Source organism: Schistocerca nitens, chromosome 1 (genome assembly GCF_023898315.1).
Source record: "Schistocerca nitens isolate TAMUIC-IGC-003100 chromosome 1, iqSchNite1.1, whole genome shotgun sequence".
Taxonomy (NCBI): domain Eukaryota; kingdom Metazoa; phylum Arthropoda; class Insecta; order Orthoptera; family Acrididae; genus Schistocerca; species Schistocerca nitens.
The window spans coordinates 790,829,248-790,852,832 of record NC_064614.1 but is presented as its reverse complement, the minus strand read 5'-3'; the positions used below and the strand labels follow the sequence as shown (position 1 = coordinate 790,852,832).

General features: G+C 38.0%; 1 protein-coding gene across 2 annotated transcripts in view; it reads left to right on the top strand.

Annotated features, from left to right (window-relative positions):
* LOC126262237 (DDB1- and CUL4-associated factor 1) overlaps window positions 1–23,585 on the top strand; it is a 220,578-nt gene that overhangs the window by 54,435 nt on the left and 142,558 nt on the right. For both annotated transcript variants that reach the window (XM_049958721.1, XM_049958712.1), the window contains exon 6: window positions 20,039–20,217. In XM_049958721.1, the coding sequence (XP_049814678.1) occupies window positions 20,039–20,217 (179 nt within the window). The remainder of the gene's footprint in view (window positions 1–20,038; window positions 20,218–23,585) is intronic.

The following is a 23,585-nucleotide window of genomic DNA, read 5'->3' as shown; positions in this document are numbered from 1 at the left end:
AACCACAGCACTCAATGTCATGCCTGAACCATTCGTCATTGCCAAGCTGCCAGAACAGTTTGTCAGTTCACTTCCTCTGGCTTTCTGTCTTGATGTGTTTGGATCCCATATCCTGGATTTGGCCCTTTTGTTTTGTGGTTCATCAGACACGATAAACACACTTGCACCCATGCGCGTGCGCATGCGCCCCCCCCCCCCCCACACACACACACACAAACTATGTTGCTGAAATACACGTGTTTCAAACATGGCACTGACGAAACACTACTGGATTCTTCCACACAAGATCTGATTCACCATTGCATGTACAGTAATTATAATAACAGAAATCGGCTTACATTAGATAAGCTTTGCATGATATCACGTGAATCTGAATTTTTGAAGGCTGCAATTCATTGACGTTACTGGGGCACCATAGTCATACAAATAACTTCTTTACGCAGCATATGCGTAGCGTAGCGGTTAGCATTTAAACTTGTGTCATCAAATGAATGGAAATTCTTTTTTATTTTTAAATCGAAACAAAAGACTTAATTGGTTTAAACAAATATTTTTAAAATATAATACTTTGCTACGTCATTTTCATTATTGTATTGACTTTTTTACTCTTATTTTTCTTCCTATCATTCTTTTTTGTTTAGTCTCTGCCTGTGTCGCCTATAACCTGTAAGTAAGTGCCAACCAGGAATGCTCATTGGTTGGAAAGACGGCAGTTCATGTATCCCAGTGTGAGAATAGTTTTAGATAACCAATGAAAGATAGCAAAAAATTACAGTTTGTTTCTTATTGCTGAAACTGATATTTTTCTCTCTTACGTTTGCTCATAGAGGCTACCGTTAATTGGTGTGAACAAAGTGATCTTGATTTTATTTCTGCTGCTGTTGTCTGCCATCTCATATACATAGCACATCACAAGTTTGTGATTAGGTTAGGCCACGGGTTTAAATTCAAGGCTACAAAACAAGTCATCTGCCACAGTTCAGTCATTCGTCACGTAAAATCGGATGTCAACAGAGCATCAGGCATTTCTGTCATAAGTCGCAGCAGGCCATTTGCAACATTGTTCTGCGTTACATGTTACAGCATTGGTGAAGTGACACGCCATGTTTGTGTGTAACCTGTAAGTGAGCAGTAGCCGGCAGCTGATGTGGCACCACTGTAGCGGCAAGTGAAAGGTGTCACCCCTCAAATAATTCTAATCGGACTATAGTTACAAACTTCTGTTGACATCGTACTAATTATTTCATGCCTTACAACTAAAGATTCATTGCGGTGTCTGTTTCTGTGAAGAAGGATTAAAAAAATTAAATGAGAACCACTTTATTATGGGAGATATGTACGCTACGTACTAGATTACTGTAGCAGGCAGTGCTGCGCTTTCAGAATCATGTTCTGTATTTTAACAGCTAGTAAGTACGCTAGCCACTTACAGAGAGAAAGTGTTTGTACAGGGTGTACATAAAGTCCAAGAACACTTTCAATTATTTATTGCATAAGAACCAAAAATTGTATAGATATCATACATATGTTATTTTGAAGAGAAACCACCGATTTTTTTTTTTTTTTTTTTTTTTTTTTTTTTTTTTTTAAATACCGCCGCAGTGGGGTTTGGTAATTTGCACCTCCTTTTTTTTTTCGTGTGTGTGGGGGGGGGGGGGGGGACATATTAAAGATAAAGATCTGGTGTATGTATCGCCTCTACAGCTGACGATGCCATGCTGGGATGGGCATGGCAAGAATTCGATTAGCGTATTGACGTCTGCCGTGTCACTCATGGTTCCCATATCGAATGTTTGTAAAAAAAACTTTCAGAGTTTCTCTTCAAAATGCAATATGTATGACATCTGTACAATGTTTAGTTCTTGTGCAATAAAATAATTAAGTGTGTTTCCAGACTTTATGTACACACTGTATTTAAATACTGTGTATTGAAGTGCTTTTGTATACACAGTATTTCCGTTCTTCCTTCTGGTGTGTACTTCAAGCTTGTTCTGTGATTTCAATTGCCATTTTCCCAATCCCAATATCCAACAACTGTTCTGTGAAATGTACAGAAGATGCTTCATGTCATAGTGGTACATGCAGACTGGTCTTCAGAGTCAATTTCTGTACCTGTTGACATAAAACCGATCGTTTGAGATGTTGAACACAATATAACTGGTAGAGTTTGTCGAAAATCATCAGAGTGCACCACTGAATCTCTGTTAATTTCCTCTCTGTGTGATTAAGTGGTTCTGTGCTTTTTTGTGCACCATAGCACATTCATCCCATATAATGTGCTGACATGGCTTTACCAATTCCACTACTTCTATTGGAGCTATACATGTTGGTGTCTCAGTGATTTACAACTCAGTGGCAACTTCAGTGCCATCATCCAAAACAGTTGTCACACTTCCCCTTGATGCAATTGTCAATGCAATACCTTTTTTATGATCATATGGTTGATGAAATAAGTGAAAAATTTTGGCTGTGTGTGTGGGTCATGTAGAAAATACAATCTGCCCCTTTGGCTTGTAAATGCTTACATAATTTGTGATATGCTGCATGCTGTTCTGGAACCACTCTCAGAAGATTCATTAGAAGAGATACAGCTAATTTGTCAACATCAGTGTTTTTATCAATGTAAATCACATTCAAAAAGGTCATTTGCACATTAATTTGATGCAGTTATTGTGAGTTGTACCAGTGATATTTGTTAGTGATAGCTGAACCAGTGACCTCAGTTGAAACCAGTACCTCATTATACACATTTAGTGCAAATTGAATGTCTGGGTTTTGATTCATAGCATGCAAAAAGTGTAGGATGTCTTCTCTGGTGTAGCTTTTGTGTTGTTCCAAAAGATCTTTTGGATTGGATGGCAAGCACATGGTCAGTATGATTGCAAATAGCACATGTATTTGCGGTGGTTGAGCAGTAGTGTATGCATTAGTGAGTGAAGTCTCCCAGTTTGCATGGTTTTCAGGAAGATTCAGTTCTTGGCAAGCTTTTGCATTGTTGAGGTGTGTCATATATAAATTGGGATGTCCATGCAACTGCTTTACTTTATGTGAAATGTTGGATCTTGTTCGCTGATGCATTGCTCATGTAGTATGTTGGCATGTCAGAAGAAAGTATTTTCTTAGCAGACATATCATCGACAAACCATGATAAAATTGCAGTTAACATTGTTGTTGGTGGTGACAATGCTCTTGTACATTCAGTCTGTTTTGAAGTACATGTGCTGCTCATTTTCAAAGTGTGCTGCCAGATGAACTACTGTTGGTTGTCATTCTTGGATTGGAAATGATATAATGTGCCATATTTCTTCCTTAAGAGAAGAAAAACTTCTTAGCCAAGATCACAACAAGAGACTGTATTGTGGTTAACTGGTTTGAGTAAACTGTGTTACATCATCAGATCTTCGTACAGGTTATTGTAAACATCTGGCCCTAGATGTTTATAATAACATGTACAAAGATCTGATGATGGTAACATAGTTTACTGAAACCAATTATCCACAATACATTGTTTTATTGTGATCTTGGCTGAGAAGTTTTTCTTCTCCTAAGAAAGTAAATACAGATCACCCCTACCATATTTCTTCATTGTTCCTAATGTAGCATTCCAGTTCATATTGCTTGATTTCAGTCATAGATGCTGTTGACATTTTCTGCTCCCAAACCTGCCATGTCATTGAAACATTCTTGCTCGATTTCACTGAGTTGCAATACTCAACATTGGTGTATGCTTTGTACATTTTCAAGAGTAATTGTGAACATAGTACAACTCAATTATTATTGACTTCAGTGTCATTGTTTTGCACTTTTAAAATGACAAATTTGCCACCTTCTTCAATAGATCATCAGTGATGGAGTAGATGTCCACCATTGCCAGTGATAGTCTTGGCAAGTCAGTCTGTATTGTTCAGGTATTTCCAATCAGATATGCATGGTGAATTGTTGTTGAGTAAGTCACGTGGATCACGGATCATGTTTTTGGTATCGATTCCAAATAAATGTGGAACTACCTCGAAATCTGCTATTTGTGCTGAGATGACTCAATCAGTTTGATGTGATGTGACTTTTCAGTAAACCAAATCAGACTGTGTGCATGGGGCAATCCTTTTGTTGCCATTCCATGGAATATCTCCATCAGTGTGTCTCTCCAAAAACATTATGCTTGACAATGAAATCCATAATGTTTGAACACACCAAATGTAGAGAAGCTATTTGGTTTTGATACATATCGACAATGTATTGATAGAACAGTTGTTGACATTTCAAGATTTATTTTCAGCATTTTTATGAAAAATCAGTTGTTATGAATGACAATTAGTTTCTTATTTACTTCCGCATGTTTGTGGATTTCCGAATTTGATACTGGAACGATATCCATCTTCTCTTTGCCAAAATAAAATTGAATATTGCAATCCTTTGTATGAACTTAAAGTTTCTGAGACTCACTGAATATCACCATCTATTTGATGAAGAATTGTCTCATGCGAGTTAAATTATTTTAAACTATAACAATTACCACATCATCAATTATCAGTGCATTGTAATGTCTGTCATGTTGGCCATTAGATATATACACCAGAAATGTGCAAACTGCTGCTAAACTATATCAGATACACAGAGTTGAAAAGTCTTGCATACTACCTAATTGTAAAATGGGTGTACTAAATCAGATGGCTTCACAGGCATATGCACAACTACTCGCTAAAGTTGCATTCCTATTGGATAAGTGACACAGGAACGCTTACGACACAAATGAAGAAACATTCATTTTTGTAGATTTAGTTGATAAGAGACAGCAAAATTTTCAGGAAGGGATTGCACAACATGTAAAAACCATATCTGTCTTCCTGCTTTGATTAGCTCTAACAACAAAGTACCATGTGAAAAACTGTGGAATTCTGTACTTTAATTACAGGGTTGCAACAAGTCCTGAAAATTGAAATTTGAAACTTATCAGGGAAAAATCCGAGAGAAATGTGGAAAAAAAAAAATGCTGGAAAAACCTCATTTTTGTCTCAGTGGATGAAATGGTTGGTTTATTGAGATGCTATGCATCATCACTGTCTGAGCGCAGCTGAGTATGTGCACTGGTTCCCTACTCAATCATTCCTACTTCTTCTCCCCTCCTGACCACTCCCCTCAGCTTGCAGTCAGTGCTGCCACCATTTTTTGCCACTAGCCTAGCAGCTGCAAGGAGGCATGAGGAGTGGTTTGTTTGGATCTGATTTTCAGAGACTGTAGATGCAACAGCCTGAGACGGTGGTCATGTGTTCATGAGTTGTGTCTGAGTGATAGTGTGAATGTGTGTGCGCTTTCATTTTCTGACAAAGGCTGTGGTCGAAAATTTAGTTGTGAGGATACGATTGTCTTTTCTACGTGCCTGTCTGCAGTTTATTGATCATATTTATTGTGAGTTGCTGTGTATCCTCATTATTATAGATTCTCAGAGTATACACACAACTTACTGTTGCACGGATTGATCACCGCAGTCTCATTTCAACAATATACTGTCTGTGACTTGTGAATAGCTGGCTCTGTGACTCGTGAATAGCTGGCCACACGAGTGGATTTCCGTGACGGACTAAAACCTCAAATTATTTCTGCAGGTATCTCTAATGGCTCGAGCCTTCTGATCTGTAGCCAGCCGTTTCCCGCTAATGTGCAATTCCTGCCAGTTGGATCTAATCTCACCAATCTGGCTGCAGTGTGGGTCTGTTTGTGTGTGGTGTAATGCGGTGAATTTTTGTGTTTTATCTGTGGACCCAAGACTGCCATGTTCCTCTGCAGGCCAGAAAAGCTGTGACTGTCTCACCACAAGCACATTGGATAGTGTGCCGTTTTATAAGCATTTTAATTATTCTAGTACATTTTAGCACTTCCAAAGAAGTTTATTTATTTGGAAATATGCACTATAAGAAGAAGAAAATTGTGGCAGTCACTGGCGGTTTGCACACTTCATAATCGTGTGTTTCTTGAAAGGAAAATCTCACAATACCTGAAGAGTAATAGACATAACACATTGGTTTATAATAAACAATAATGAGCATAGTAGAATCAACATTTTATTGACAGTCACCTATAGTGTTGTTTTGCACAATACTTCCCTGCCCTATACACTTCTGTCAAGAGGCCTGCTTTCTTCTGAGATCAGTGAATGTATTTTAAATCTGTCTTGCGACTCCAACGAAATGCGTATTTTTGTAACCGAGTGTGTTCAGTTTTATTGAAGTAAAATAACATCATTAGTCATAATAAAATACATTTACCTTTTGGCTTGCTTTCTTCATCTAAAAACAGTTTGTTACAAAAGATGTTAATCTTAGTACTGAAGATTTTTGCGCACCTGAAGAAATACTGTCTGCTTGCAAGTTTGGTACTATTGTTTTGTGTACTCTAGGTGCAAAGATGGATTTAAAATACCTTCAGTTATTATAAAACAGCTATGGATGATATGGTTGCTACAAATGGATTTTTTTCTGAACCTTCATTTCAAATTTTGTAGCTTAGTTTTTATAACAACACTGTGGACCACAGGCAGAAAATGGTCAAGAAATTTTTCAACTATCTCTGTGTACTTCCTGTTTTTTACAGTCTTTTTTGTGTAATGTTCATGTGTCAGTTTTCACAAACAAAGTATTTCACGATATAATTCTGTGTTTTTTGTCATGGTTATTGGTTCAGCCCCTTCAATATATTTGTAGCAACTAAAATTCGGTGTCTCTTGAAAACCATTCATTCAGAAGTGGCGAATTTCGAGTAACAGCTACATTTCTCTAATTTAATTGTTAAAATTTACTTCCTTTGGCAAAACAAAATGGAGTTTACACAGTGTTACTTCACTATCATTCTAATGCACTTGCAGCTGTGACAGAATCTTGAAACAGTGGTTTATTAAATGGCTAAATGTCATCAGTTCAGATCAGAAGTTTATGAAAAATCACATTGTCAGTAGGAAAAGAAAAGTGTAATTTCTTAACATATTTTGTTGCAAAGCCACACTAATTTTCATTTCAGCAATTAAAGAAGATTTAAAAAAAAAAATACATCATTCCATTACAAAATTCTATAGTTACTCATATAACGCGGTAGATACGAAAATTCCATGTGCTTACCATGTAGAAAAATACTCAAATATTTCATTTGCCAAATTATCGTTTCGATAAATCGGAGCGTTTATGACGTTTGGAGGGACATTGTGAATATTTTATTCTCGCATTCTGTAGTTACAGTCTGAAGGTCAAGCCTCCACAGACACATAGGCAGGGACTGCAGGAATAAAAGAATCCGACGGAAATATCCGTGGCTCGTTGGGAAAATCCGTTTTTTGGGTGGCATATCACCTTCGAAGGTGCACCGAATTTTGATTGTTGCAGGAGTGTTGCCAAAAACAACTTTCTGTCCTCAGTCAAGTGGCAACTCTCCCAGTGTTCTAGTATATCATGGTGAAACCAGGCAAGGTGAAATTCAATGCTGAAAAGCTGAATGACTGAAGGTTTGAGGGCATCAAGGCCCACAAGACATCAAATTCCACGCATATTGCACGATATGCAGCAAGTCTTTCGCTTTCAGTAATCTGGGGCCCAAGGCAGTCACGGCAGTCAAGAAGATAGTGGACATTCATCTTTTTTGTTAGTCCTTCGTAAGTGCAGTTTTATGACTGTTAATTGATGTATAGATTCTTAAAACCCACACAAAATCTCATTGACCTTAATGGGATTTTATTTTCAATGACAGCACTGTTTTTTTTTACCCTGCCATTTTGGTGATGTGTTAGGCTATTAAAAGGGTATTCCAACAATGCTTTAAAATGTAAGTGAAGAGAAGAGGAACTTCGGGTGAGCTGGGAAACCTTGCCAACAGAGTGGTGCTCAAAAGTGACTGACATACTTTCGCATTTTCAATTTACCCTTGTGCGGCTTGGTGTAATCCATACGTTTCTAAAGTCAAGTTATGTATTCATTATGGGAACTTGCCACTGGTTTTTCAGTGAAGAGGGAGGATTGGCAAGATACGCCTCGTCACCCTGGTTTCCCAATGTTTGTTCTCCTTGCTTCCTCTTCAGACGGGGGGGGGGGGGGGGGGGGTTTGATTTCGTAAATGCCTTCTTCATCGCACGTGCGTTCTGAAATTGGACATGCCTATCTATTGATAACCACTTTTCTTTCCCTGATGCTACATACCTGCCAGCTCTCCTGGTTTAAGCGGGAGAATCCCAATTTTCAGCTTTTTCTCCCACCACCTGATTATTCCATTATTTCTCCTGATTTTTAACGAATGATCATCAAACCTGTGATGGCTGTTTTGAAAACCCTTCATTCCGGTTTTTGGCCTGTTGTGGAAAGTCCTTTGCTTATTAGTCGTTAGCTTCTCTGAATTTGTAGAATGTATACTCATACTGCTCTGTTTCTACTTGGGTTTGTGTGTTGTCACTGTGCCAGTGCTGCCAAGTTAGTGGTTTTCCCACTAAATCTTCTGTTTTTGAGTAGCTGTCTAGTGGCTAATGGAAATTTAGATTTTAAAAATATTAGGGTGGTTTTACGGTAAAATTATTGTTAAAAATCACTTGAACCCTTCAACATACAGAAAATAGCACTATTTAATTTATTAATATCTACTAACTATTGAATTTATATTACCTAAACATTTATAATACACAGTATTCTGTCTTTGTGTCTGTATTGTTATGCACTCTAATACTAATAAATCTGCAACTGCATGCATTGTGCATGCATTTAATGCCAACGCTAATATGGTGGTTTTTACATCACTGGATATTTTTTTAGCACTAAACATGGGTAAAATAAAAGCACAGGTTGCCCAGATATGTCGTTCTGAACGGCTACGCAATAGTCAGTATGCAAACTGGTTAGAAAGAATTTTTGGCGATGACACAAGAGCAACTTGCAAATTTTGTTGCCGCACTTCGGTAACACCTCATACTGACGTGTAAGCCAAAAAAAAAAAAAGTGTGAATCAAGCTGAGGGTTCCCTTGCTTCTTTTGCCATTGTGCGATCATATCATGTGGTCACTTACATGGGATGCATGTGAGTAAATTCAGTGATGTTACCAGCAAATTTCAAACACATAGAACAAAGCATAGTGAACACTTAAAACTTCCGGGCTGATAGGCCGTGGTCGAAGTATAAAACTGTCTCCTAACGTTTCGTCTCCGACTGCGGGAGACATCATCGGAGGTAAAGCGGCGAACTGCGAAGAGGACTCGAGGAGGCGTTGATTATATAGGCAGTACAGAGGGCGCCACTGTCGATCACGTGGCGTCGGCTATGAGATTGTCTCTGGTAATGCCAACATTCACGATTGAAAGTAATCGATCGTCACGCTTGCGGTGCAACGCTGACATCCAAATTTTATCCAGTTTAACACCTTCGTCTTTCCTGTTAAAATTATTACGATGTTTATCAATCTCGATAGCCTCTCTATACAAGCGTGCATAATAATGAGAGGTTTTTGATATGACGCTCGTCTCGCTGAATTTTATTTCATGATCACCTTCCTGGTAAACATGTTCCGCTACGGCCGATTTATCCGTGTGACCTAGGCGGCAATTCCTCTTATGTTCGACAAGACGGGTGTTCACACTTCTCTTTGTGGTACCGATGTAAACTTGTCCACAACTACAAGGAATTTTATATACCCCCGGTGTAGCCAAAGGGTGCCGTGCATCTTTTGCCGACCTTAAGAATTCTTTTATTTTCCTAGTAGGTCTGAAAATAGTTTCCACCCCATACTTGCCTAAAACTTTCCCAATGCGATCTGTGACCTTGCTAATGAACGGAAGAAATACTTTGCCCCTGGATGACTGTTGTTCGTCGTTACTCCTGATTCTCTGCCTAGAGCGAAGTGCTCGATCTATATCCTTGCTAGAAAAGCCATTCTTCACGAAAGCTGACCGTAGATGTTCAATCTCACCTTTTAAATAAACAGGTTCACAAAGTTTGTGCGCCCTGTCTACCAAAGTTTTCATTACACCTCTTTTTTGTCTAGGGTGGTGGTTTGAATCTTTGTGTAGATAACGATCAGTATGTGTGGGCTTTCTATACACCTTATGGCCCAACGTTCCGTCCGGTCGTTTAATCACAGACACATCCAGGAAGTTCAATTGCCCATTCCTTTCTGTCTCCATAGTGAACTGGATTTTCGGATTAATGCTGTTTAAATGTGTCAGGAAGGCATCCAAATCCTCTGCTCCGTGTGTCCATACTACGAACGTGTCATCGACATAGCGATACCATCTGGCTGGTCTCTTACTGGCCGTCTGCAACGCCCGTTGTTCAAAAGTCTCCATAAAAAAGTTAGCCACAGCAGGACTGAGAGGACTGCCCATAGCCACTCCGTCAATCTGTTCATAAAAGTCACTATTGTATTGAAAGTAGGTTGTGGTGAGGCAGTGTCGGAATAATGCCACAATATCGGTGGGAAAAATATCCGCTATGCATAAGATAGCTTCGTTTACCGGAATCATGGTAAATAACGACACAACGTCAATACTGACGAGGATATCATCCGGGCCCACGCTCGACCACGGCCTATCAGCCCGGAAGTTTTAAGTGAAGTCAATACCGGCCGTGAAAGTTTACATTGTATGATCAAAGCATAGTGAATGTACTAAAGCCCTATTTTGTGGAAAATTTGCAGCAAGAGATTGGTGACAGCACTTGTAACATTATAATTGATGAACCAACAAACATTAGCGTGACCAAATTTTTAAGAACAACAACAATATTTTACAGTGCTACGAGCAGTACAGTCATTTCAACATTTTTGAAATCACCTGGCCTCAAACATTTTCCTTCTGTTTCCTTGGGGCAATACTGCAACAGTTTCTATACATTATTATCTCAAGGAAAGATCTGTTGTTTGCATTTTATAACTTAATTTACATGACTAGCTTGCAGTTCATACTTATGTGCCTGGCAGAGGGTTCATTGTACCATTTTCAGATTATTTCTTTACCGTTCTGCCTCAAATAGTGTGCAGGAAAAAAAAAAATCTAAATCTTTCCATTCACACTTGGATTTATTTTATTACGATGATACTTTCTCCCTGAGTAGGTGGGAGTCAGCAAAATATTTCCACATTCAGAGGAGAATGTTAGTGATTGAAATTTCGTAAATAACTCTCTTCACAACAAGAAACGCCTTTGTTTTAATGATTGCCTCCCCAACTTGTGTATCATTTCCGTGACACTCTCTCACCTATATCATGATAATACCAAACAAGCTGCCTTCATTTGGACTTTGTTGATGTTCCCCAGCAATCCAATCTGGTAAAGATCCCGTACCGTGTAGCAGTACTCTAGCAGAGGGCAAACAAGTGTAATATAGGCAGTCTCTCTAGTGAATTTGCTGCATCTTCTAAGTGTTCTGCCAACAAAGCACGCCATCCCCACACATTACCTACATGATGTTTCCAATTGAAGTTGTTTGTAACTATAATCCCTGGGTATTTAGTTGAATTGACAGCCCTGAGATTCGGAGGATTTATCTTCTAACCAAAATTTTATGGATTTCTTTTAGTACTCATGTGGATGATCCTACACTTTTCTTTCTTTAGGGTCAATTCCCACTTTTTGCAGCATACACATATCTTGTCTTGGCTGATGTGACATTTGCATGTCACATTATGGAAAAAGCGAGGTTTCAAACCAGTGAGGAAAGTTGTTTGTGACCAATATAAAACAAAGAGAAATTGGAATTCTCTGTTAGAATTATTTACATCATTTACAATTTGCTCATTAATTGCACTGATCATGCCAGTGACATGTTCACGAAAATGTTACCTGATAGCAGTATAGCAAAAAAATAAGGCTTTGCAAGAACAAAAACTGCCACAATCATAGGAGAAATGGTCAAAAATCATCCCAGCCTTGTACCGCAGTTGACCTATGCTATAGATAATGCCCAGTTATCTTGCCAGTGACATGGAGTGTGATCCAGAAGTAACAGCAGCCTGAAAGCAATCAAATACCCAATAGTGTTTTTATTTGTATTTTTAGAGCCATTATATAGCTTTTTGACATCACAGGAAAAAAAATCACATCAGTTGTCTCGGGACTATACCGAAAATGAGCCATGGTTTCTTGTCATTCATACCTCCCGATTTTTTAAACTGCATCCCCTGACTTTTGGATTTTAAAGGTTGGCAGGTATGTAGTACAACAATGGACATGCCATCTTCTATTTAGGTATTTGATGGTTTCAGGGTGCTGTGACTTCTGGATCACACTCTGTGTCACTGGCAAGATAATTGGGCACAACTGAAGATGCTCCCTTGACACTTGATACAATTGCAGTGACTGGTGAATCGGGAAGCTCACAGATCGCAGGTGATTTGTCGACCTCCCTGCTATTGCAGTCTGGCGTCACCTCTGCCGCTGCCACTAATGCTGCTTTGTCTAACAGTCATATTTCAAAGCACATGACTCAGGATTATGTTACAAGCATGAAATGTTATGGGCTTTGCAGGGTGTCAAAAATTATTCATCCTGTTCTATTGCAGGAAATCAAACTGCTTTGTTTCCAGTCATGTTCCCTAATGATAATATAGTTAGTAAGATGCAGCTTGGATGGACTAAGATATCATGATGTCATCAAGGCATCATCATGGGTTAGCTCCGCACTGCAGGAAAACTGTTATCGAAGATCTTGTAGAGGACATTCCTTTTGTAATCTTATTTGATGAGAGCCTTAACAAGGTGGCAGAGTTGCAGTAAATGGGTATTGCTCTCAGATATTTGCTCAAAATTAACAAACAACTTGAAATGCACTATTTTTCATCTGAATTTTTAGGCCGTACCACTGCTGCCAATATGTGCGGTCATGTTAAGATAGAAATATGTGATCTGAATCTTGCCAGCGTGCTTCAGGTATCAATGGATGGGCCTAATGTCAGTTGGACATTCTTGAAAGATTTGTGTCTAGATCTGGAGAGAATTCATGGGACAGTGCACCAACTTTTATTGAGATGGGATCGATTTATACCATCTTGAAGAATGTACCAGAAAGAACTAATGAACCCGAAAATCCACCCTTCTCTAAAAAGTTTTGCTCCATGCGCTAGCAGGAAAACAAGAATGTGGTTGACCGGTGTGTAAAAATCAGCCCCGTTCTAAAGACTTATGTGAACAAAGTAACAGAGCACAAGATTAAAATAGATACTTACAGCTGGCAAATGATGTTGAAGTACCTTGAAGATGCTCTGCTGCCAGCTTTTTTTTTTTAGCTTTGTTTCGGGACAGGTCGCGCCCTTTATGAGGGACTTACAATGTGTGGCCCATGGCACCTTTCCTTTACAATGCTTTGTCATCTCTACTTGCTGATTGACTGTCCTTGTTAAGGCTGAAGCATTATCTGCCGTGAAATCGGTGTTTGATATAAAACTTGATAATAAAACTGGTCTTATTCCTGCAATAGACATGAACTTGGGTCATGCTGTACGGTCTGAGCTCAGAAAAGTAAAAGTTCCTGCCAAAGATATTTTAACTTGCGGGACTGAGTGCAGGTTAAACCAATTGTGATAAATAGCACCCCAAGAACTAGAAAGGCTAGAATCTTGAATGCTTTGCAGAAATTCTCTTCACAGAATTGGATAAGTGCTAAGGACTGTGATAAAGTTAAGAAAGAATTCTTGCAACTTCTTGGTAAGGAGATATTTTTGGACCTCTGTGCAAACTATGGGAGGACTGAAACAAGAAGCAATCACTTTTGCAGAGACTTATTGGATAGTGATAACACCTGTCATTTGTGTAGCTTTCTTCGAAAGGTTAAATTCTGAGCCATGGTCAAGCCTTTGTAGAGCAACGTTTTTCCATTAATAAAGAGTGTATGATTGTCAACCAAGAAACCAAGCCATTGGTAGCCATACGTCAAGTATATTATGGCCTGAAATCAGCTGGCGGTGTCTTCAAAATTGACATTAACAAGACTCGACTATTGCGATGCTCAAGCTCGATATGGCGAGGCTTGAAAGCAGAAGAAATGTGAAGAAGATAAAGATGCTAAGAGAGCTAGATGGAAGAGATCCATCGTCCAGCAAGTTAAAGAACTGGAGGTCATAAAGTCATGGATACTGGCTGAAAGGGCCACTGTACTGAGTGGAATTGATGAAGAGATTGCTTCTCTCACAAGGGAATTTTGACTGCTTTTCGTTAAATGATTTGAATTGTTTGTTCGACAAAATACAGGATATTATTATTTGGTAGAGAAAAGTCACTAAATGTACCCCAGTGCTGTTCTTATTTTTTAAACTTTAATGTTATATTATACAACATATTTCTTTTATGTTTGTTCTGATGCATTGTCTTGGCTAGGAAGTTCATAAATCCTATATGGTAGGATGAAGGTGTTACCAAGGTATGAAACCTAATGAAACAGATGACTGAAAAGATCTTTATCTGCATTTTGATGTTCACTTTGCCATGCTTGTCAGGATATGAATGCATGTTTTATACAGAGCCATTTGTGTCCATTTTTTCCAAATCCCCTTGTAATATTTAGTGTCAGAATCTTGATCGTAATAGACAGCCCATAAGAATCATGCTAATTTAGGGAAATAATGACCAGGCAGCTTATGTGCCAGATGTTGATTGCACACACAAAAAAAGAAAATTCGTAAAGAAATTAGTTAAAAGTGTGTGACACAAGCTGATGCCAAAAAGTATTTCAAGCCATGTATCTTAAAATATTTGTTACTCCATTTCCATCAGTTGTGAAGGAGCCTCACAGCCATTTTGTGGATGAACTGTTTACTTCACAGCCTTTTCAGGCATGTGGCATTACCCACATCATTGCCCCAGCCTGTCAGTACTGATCTCAACTTCCCAAATGCAATTGGAGTTCTATGAAAGAGTGTAGGTTTGTGTCCTAACCCAGCAGATACTTCTAGTCTGTCAGGAGGGTATCTGACTACTGGTAATCATCTGTGAAGAATAGTTTTTGATGTCATCTCTGCTGAAATGATTGCCCTCAGCCCACCACCATTTGAAAAATGCTTTATATGGTTTGAGACAAAACTTAAAAAGAGATAGTAGTAAATCAGTATTGTCAGTGCACAGGTGAATTGCCATTTCCAGCAAGGCGTTACAAGGGTGCATACTACAGTTATGATTTCAATTGTTGTTAAAAATTCTTATTTTTAAAACAGCTTTTCAGGTACATTGCTGGACTCGCATTCAGGAGGACGACAGACAGTTCAATCCTGTGTCCGGCCATCCTGATTCAGGTTTTCCGTGATATCCCTAAATCATTCCAGGTCTATGCTGCGATGTTTTCTTTGAAAGGGCACATCTGACTTCCTTCCCTGTCATTCCCTAATCCGGGGCATGTAAACATTCAGTATTTGCTGAAAGTTAACTTCAAGTACAAATTTTAAATACCCTATGCCTGCACCTAATAAAGTATGTGATAACCCTTGTACACAAATGATGAAGTGTGGTGTTCTTATTTTTATATGCATGTCGTGTTATATTACTTTAGTACTTGTATATAGTTGTTCCATTTGCTTAGTCCTCCAGTCCCAGATGGTAACTATTGGGACTGCTGGTAATTGTTGGGACTGAAGTTAGGTAAAAATACTTTATCACTTAAGACTGAATATAATGCCTGACTCCTTTGACTGCTAATTTTATAAATGCAGTGTGTTTCCTCAGAGCTTAAAATGTGTTTGAATTTTACATGAAAGGACTGAAAGTGCCAACTAATTTGCTGAAAATTGCTGAATTTTTACATATTGTAACTGCTGTGGGTGCCTACCTCATACATCGTAGCACCTACTGCACTGGCATCCCACTTCACGTCCAACCAACACTGGATGCCTGCATCACAGGGCATTTAATCACCAGGAAAACCTATGTCGCCTGTGTTGTCAAAACAGATACTTATTGGCGGCCACAACACAACACAACACCAGGTCTCCACCAATAGCTCCCAAGGACCGCTACCCATTCGCAGAGCCTGCAGAACAGCTTCACCAGAGGTTGCAGCTAGCCCAGGAACTACTTTGATACTCCAGGCACGTGATCGCAAATAGTTCTGGCAGATACCTGTGCCAACGGGCTTTATAAGGCGGCGTACTGCCAGCAAAAGGCAGTTCGATGCACAGCTTGGAAGAATACAGACCTGCCGCCTCGGCCAGATGCCTCTTGTAGCTGGCCGATCTCTCGTTGATGGACTTGGTATAGTTAACGAACCTCGTGACATTGTAGGATTGTTTATTGTGTTCACTCCCCCTGAAGTCGGGTCTTTTCTATTATTATTATTTCTTTACTTTCTCAGACGTTAAGTCTGGTTAAGAATGGAAAGTGACGCGGACCTTGATCAAGCGTCACTTCCTATTAACTGTATGGTATATGTTATATTGCATTTAGGAACTTTCGGGTAATTGAACATGTATCAATAATTACGGATTTCTGTAGTTGTATATATATGGTTGGATGTAGCTGTATTGCATTGATGTACTGGTGGATATTGTGTGGTATGACTCCTGTAGTTGATAGTATAATTGGTATGATGTCAACTTTATCCTGATGCCACATGTCTTTGACTTCCTCAGCCAGTTGGATGTATTTTTCAATTTTTTCTCCTGTTTTCTTTTGTATATTTGTTGTATTGGGTATGGATATTTCGATTAGTTGTGTTAATTTCTTCTTTTTATTGGTGAGTATGATGTCAGGTTTGTTATGTGGCGTTGTTTTATCTGTTATAATGGTTCTGTTCCAGTATAATTTGTATTCATCATTCTCCAGTACATTTTGTGGTGCATACTTGTATGTAGGAACTTGTTGTTTTAAAAGTTTATGTTGTAAGGCAAGCTGTTGATGTATTATTTTTGCGACATTGTCATGTCTTCTGGGGTATTCTGTATTTGCTAGTATTGTACATCCGCTTGTGATGTGATCTACTGTTTCTATTTGTTGTTTACAAAGTCTGCATTTATCTGTTGTGGTATTGGGATCTTTAATAATATGCTTGCTGTAATACCTGGTGTTTATTGTTTGATCCTGTATTGCAATCATGAATCCTTCTGTCTCACTGTATATATTGCCTTTTATTAGCCATGTGTTGGATGCGTCTTGATCGATGTGTGGCTGTTAGATGATACGGGTGCTTGCCATGAAGTGTTTTCTTTTTCCAATTTACTTTCTTCGTATCTGTTGATGTTATGTGATCTAAAGGGTTGTAGAAGTGGTTATGAAATTGCAGTGGTGTAGCCGATGTATTTATATGAGTGATTGCCTTGTGTATTTTGCTAGTTTCTGCTCGTTCTATAAAGAATTTTCTTAAATTGTCTACCTGTCCATAATGTAGGTTTTTTATGTCGATAAATCCCCTTCCTCCTTCCTTTCTGCTTAATGTGAATCTTTCTGTTGCTGAATGTATGTGATGTATTCTATATTTGTGGCATTGTGATCGTGTAAGTGTATTGAGTGCTTCTAGGTCTGTGTTACTCCATTTCACTACTCCAAATGAGTAGGTCAATATTGGTATGGCATAAGTATTTATAGCTTTTGTCTTGTTTCTTGCTGTCAATTCTGTTTTCAGTATTTTTGTTAGTCTTTGTCTATATTTTTCTTTTAGTTCTTCTTTAATATTTGTATTATCTATTCCTATTTTTTGTCTGTATCCTAGATATTTATAGGCATCCGTTTTTTCCATCGCTTCTATGCAGTCGCTGTGGTTATCCAATATGTAATCTTCTTGTTTAGTGTGTTTTCCCTTGACTATGCTATTTTTCTTACATTTGTCTGTTCCAAAAGCCATACTTATATCATTGCTGAATACTTCTGTTATCTTTAGTAATTGGTTGAGTTGTTGATTTGTTGCTGCCAGTAGTTTTAGATCATCCATGTATAGCAAATGTGTGATTTTGTGTGGGTATGTTCCAGTAATATTGTATCCATTATTTGTATTATTTAGCATGTTGGATAGTGGGTTCAGAGCGAGGCAGAACCAGAAAGGACTTAATTAGTCTCCTTGGTATATTCCACGCTTAATCCGTATTGGCTGTGATGTGATATTATTTGAATTTGTTTGGATATTAAGTGTGGTTTTCCAATTTTTCATTACTATGTTTAGGAACTGTATCAATTTAGGATCTACTTTGTATATTTCCAATATTTGTAGTAACCATGAGTGGGGTACACTATCAAAAGCTTTTTGGCAATCAATGTATGCGTAGTTATTATTATTATTATTATTATTATTATTATTATTATTTGATATTTTATATTTGTGTCGATCCGCAGTTGGGATCGAGTCTGCTGTTCTTTTGGAGATTGTATTATTGTTTCGTTTCGGGTAGTCCAATAAATTGTTTTCAGACTTGTGTTTTCCGCATTTCTGTTCTGCTAGCGCAGATGCTTCAGTAACAACTAATGAAAAGGCAAAACTTCTGTTTAGTTTTCATTTAATCGTAAGGTTCTCAGCACTTTACACGTAAAAGTACTTTTGACAAACTTCAAATTTGTTATTGATTTTGACGAACAGTTTTCTGTTCCTATTAAGTTCTTGCAATGTGATTCAGACAATTTGTATAATCATTTGATATGCCATCAGATATGTTTGAAAGATTTGATTCCAAGGAAAATATATTTTATCTTTAAAAGTATTGATGGAAGCTATCACATGGTCTTGATGTAAACATCCCAAAATCAAAGTATTTAGCATGATATATGAGATTTTGGCATGATAAACTGCAATTAAACAATGCCATAAAAGATTCTTTTAAGTTATTATTTCCTAATGTATCACTGTAGTAGCTATTAGATAAAAAACGATTTAGCTAAATAAAATTTTCTGTGCATACTTTAATTCTTTTCTTTGATAAATTTGTGTTTTTAAGGATACATAATAAACAGTCAGTTGTATGTCAATATTTGTTTTGCGTTTGAAGAGGACTGATATTTTTGTAGCATTTTTACCTGAGTGTTTTACAATGTAATGTTCACCAACTGTGTATTTAAAAATTGAATAAAGCAACTAAAAAAGTAAGCTAACAGCAATAGAAGGAAAGTTCTTGAATAAAATTGTTTTTGTCTCATTTTTTTTCTGATTTAGTGTCAGCAATTATGGGATTGCTGTCAGTTGAAAGTTAGAGTTAACTCCAGAATGGCTGTGGCTAAGCCATATTTCTGCGGTATCCTTCCTTACAAGAGTGCTAGTTCTGCAAGTTCTGCAGAAGAGCTTCTGTGAAGTTTGGAAGGTAGGAGACGAGCTACTGGCAGAATTGAAGCTATGAGGACGGGACATGAGTCGTGCTTTGGTAGATCAGACGGTAGAGAACTTGCCTGCGAAAGGGAAAGGTCCCGAGTTCAAGCCTCGGTGCGGCACACAGTTTTAACCGGGCAGAAAGTTTCTTAGAGTTAACTCGTTTAGTAAAACAGAAATTCTTCATCTAAAAATGGATTTCATTTATACAGCTTGCCTGTGTACTTACCATTCAGATCATAAATTCTGTAAAGGAGACAAGTTGCTGTTCACTTAAAACTAGAGTGTTAACAAACAAGATGTTTAGAAATACAGAAGTCCTTACATTTCTTTTTGTCAACTTACATCTTTACTTACCCTTGAGATATCAAAATTTGTCAAGGAAAAATACTAAGACTTGTCTGGAAAACAGGGAATTTCAGTTGGGGAAACTTGTGACAAAATCTGAATTATTATCGTCACCGTCAAAATTCCTGGAATCAATGCTTACGGGTCTTTTTTTGTATTGTTGTAAGAGGATGTTTTGGTATGATACTTGCCAAATAATGTGATCAGTTGCAGATTGGCAAACTGTTGCAATCTTTCATTCTTTATGCCAAGCTTGGCAAATACCTGCACTGAAACACTTTGTTGAAATGAGTTCCAGGTGGCCTAATGTTGTCCATTCAATGTACTGCTGTCTTTGCCTACCTGTCGCTTGGAGGAATGGAAAAAAAGTTAAATTTTATTCATCATTGTGAAATTTGAAACAGATTATAGTTATATAAGGACTTCTCCCCAAAAATTTTCGTCTGATTCAATAATTCTTTTGTTACAGAGAACAGAATGCAAAACTTGTGCCACTTATGCTCAAAGAACTTCATAAATTACAAAGCAGAGCAGCTGAAGAGCGCAGTCAAGGTGGGTCTTTGACAAGACCTTTTGCACATCTTGGCCCTACAGTAGATTTTGACACTGAAATGAGAAGAGTGCCTGCACGCAGCAGACGGAAAAGAGGTATGAATTTCTGAACTCAAATATTCAAATATAAAATTATTCTACTTTGCCATACTTGTGAACAAGACATTATTTTACATCCAGATCAGTTTTCTGTTTTAGACATACATACTTTACTTTAGTAAGTGTTTCAAACACTCTTATACATAAAGTATTAAGGAATTTACTTCTGAATGGAGTTCACATTCATATAAAACTTTCTGAAACATATAACAGCCATTTGTCTACACAGCAGGTTTTATTTCACAATCTAGATTTCAGACTTGAGCCCATAATGTTTCGCATATTATAAATCATTAGACTCGAGTAGAACCCAAGTCATTATCAAAACATGTATCTTTGGCTATATAACCCAATTTTGCCCAAGGTAAATGCGAGAACTTTTGCACAATATGCTAATTAGAATAGTTAAGCCAATTAGTGTAGCTATATATACCAGTTTCGCACGAAGTAAATGCTAGAACCTTTGTGTAATATGCTAATTAGCATATTACACAAATGTTCTCGCAATTACTTTGGACAAAATTAGGTTATATAACTGAAGATACGTATTTTGGCTATGACTTGTGTGCTATTCAAGTCTAGTGATTTATAATACTTATTAACACATGATAATGGTCTTAGTCCGAAATCTAGACTGTGAAACAAAATCTGTTTTATAGTCAAATGCAGTTACATCTTTCAGAAAATACACGAAGAATTGAGTTAAAGATATACAGAAATAAATAAATAAGCCTTACTGAATGAGAAGGGGGAAAAGTTAAATTTATTAATGAAGCAGGAGAAAACATAGACCATTATGTAAGTGGCATAATGTGTCACAAATGCTTTTTCTCTTGATTTTAAGAGTATTAATTGAATTTATTTGTGTATTCATGAACAATTAGATGGTCCGACCTCTTTCCTTGCATAATTTTTTTTGTTCACCTACACTCTTTCTTGATGACCCCTCAGGGGGCTTAAATCACTTTTGTGAGCATGCAAGTGGTGAATACTGGGCCCCAAACCAGTGCAACATATTATTTTAACCCATGCTTGAATCTTGCCCCCTCCCATCACTCCCCCCTTCCCTTCTCTCTCTCTCTCTCTCTCTCTCTCTCTCTCTCTCTCTCTCTCTCTCTCTCTCTCTCACACACACACACACACACACACACACACACACACACACACACACTTATACCCATATTCATACTCTGTTTTTGATGCCAGTATGGTCACTGAGTGTCAGAACATACAGCTTTGCTCTGTTTTCTGAATTAACGTAAGAGTTAACCTCCTTAGAGCTCTGTTTTCTGATTTAACATAAGAGTAAACCTCCTTAGAATTTTGTGTCAGCTCAATGGATGGACTTATACTTTCAGATTTGTTCAACTCTTTACATATAACTGTATGTCAATTTTGGCTTCATTTGATTTTTGTTTGTCTGTGAGGCTTTGGCTACATTCAGATTTGCATTGTGGCTTTGCTTCTTTCAAAGTAGCTTTCTAACACTTGGTGAACCATGGTGGGTCTTTCCCATCCCTCGCAACTTTAATTGGCACATATCTGTTAAAGGTATATAATACAATATTCTTGATTTTTGTCTGTTAATGCTCAACATTGTCATTGTTGAAGGTGTAATTTTTGTGTTGACCATTCAGGTAATCTGAAATCTGCTTCTTATCACTCTTGCTAAGCAGAAATATCTTCGCCCGCATCTCGTGGTCGTGCGGTAGCGTTCTCGCTTCCCACGCCCGGGTTCCCGGGTTCGATTCCCGGCGGGGTCAGGAATTTTCTCTGCCTCGTGATGGCTGGGTGTTGTGTGCTGTCCTTAGGTTAGTTAGGTTTAAGTAGTTCTAGGTTCTAGGGGACTGATGACCATAGATGTTAAGTCCCATAGTGCTCAGAGCCACTTGAACCAGAAATATCTTCCTACATTCCTTCAAACAATGGAAACTCTGTGTTGGACTACCAGCAATATTGGAAAAAGGGTAGATTGCTACTCACCATAAAAATTACACGATGAGTAGCAGACAGGCACTGTGAAGGAGAGTTACACATTTAGATTTCGACCAAAGCCTTATTCAGAAAAGAAAACACACACATATTCACACAAGCAAACACACGCCAATTATACATGACCTCAGAGAGACACAAAGAGAGAATGAAAATGATTTGGATTGAACAAGTGAGTGAGAATGGGCAATCGGGAGTGGATGGGTATGATTGATTTATAGTAGTGGACTAGTGGGCGTGAGTGATTTGTTGTTAAGAGAGCTTGTGGGAAAGCTGATACCAGGTGGGGCCTACGTCATTGTGAATCCAGACAAACCAGTGTGCACTTCAAGCCGAATAATGCATCTTAGTATGTATTATAAAATTTCGGTGCTCTTGGAGTATCCTCTGATGTACTGTTTTTTTATGATGTAATGTAAGATCTCTTAAAGCTTTATCCATATGAACGTAGAGGCTTCCTGCATCATCACAGCTACGCATGCGCAATAATGCCTGTTTTCTGGCACTCTGTGGCAACTGCTAAAACAAACCTATCTCTAACATGTCTCGGGTAAATATTGCGAATGGTGGTTTGAAAGGAATTACTTTCAAAATAAATTTCCTTTTATACAAGGTGAATTATGTTACATGTGAGAATGTGGGATGAATTTCTTAAATCACAGTGTGTTTGACTCTCCTTTAAAACTTAAAATTTTGAGGACCAGCTACTTAGAAAAATTTCCTACCCAGAAGATTTATGTCATTATTTCAAATTTTACTGGCACATTTGTGTGATGTGAAAATGTAACACACGCAAAAAGAAGACCAATATTACATGTGAAATCTTAGTTTCTCATGTAGTGTATTAGCCTTAGAGACCAATATTATATGTGAAAATGTAGCTTTTCTTGTAGCTTACTGCCCCCCCACCCCACCCTCCCCCATGCTGGGAAGTTCTACATCAGTGTATAAAATGTTAACCATTCAAAGGATTGATAAGTTTTATAGTTCCGAGGGAAAATCTACTGTCACTTAACATAGCAAAAGTGTATTTTTTAACTGGGATATCTGGGAAAATTCCGGGAATTGTTTCCCCTTGTCCACGTATACAAGGTGCGACAATAAAGTAATGAGACTGATGTGAAAAAAAATGTTGCTTACTGTTTTAGTCAAGTTTAGTGTTGTCTCCTTCAAAGTAGTTGATGGTAACATTTCTGGAACTCATCTTCTGTAATGTCCTCCAAGACCCTCGTCACAGCTTTTTGGACATCTTGTGTTGTTTGAAAATAGTGTCCCTTGACCGCCGTTTTGACTCTTGGTAATAGAAAAAAATTGCACGGAGTGATATCTGGTGAATAAGGTGGCTGTGGTAGTACTGAAATTTGTTTTGAGGT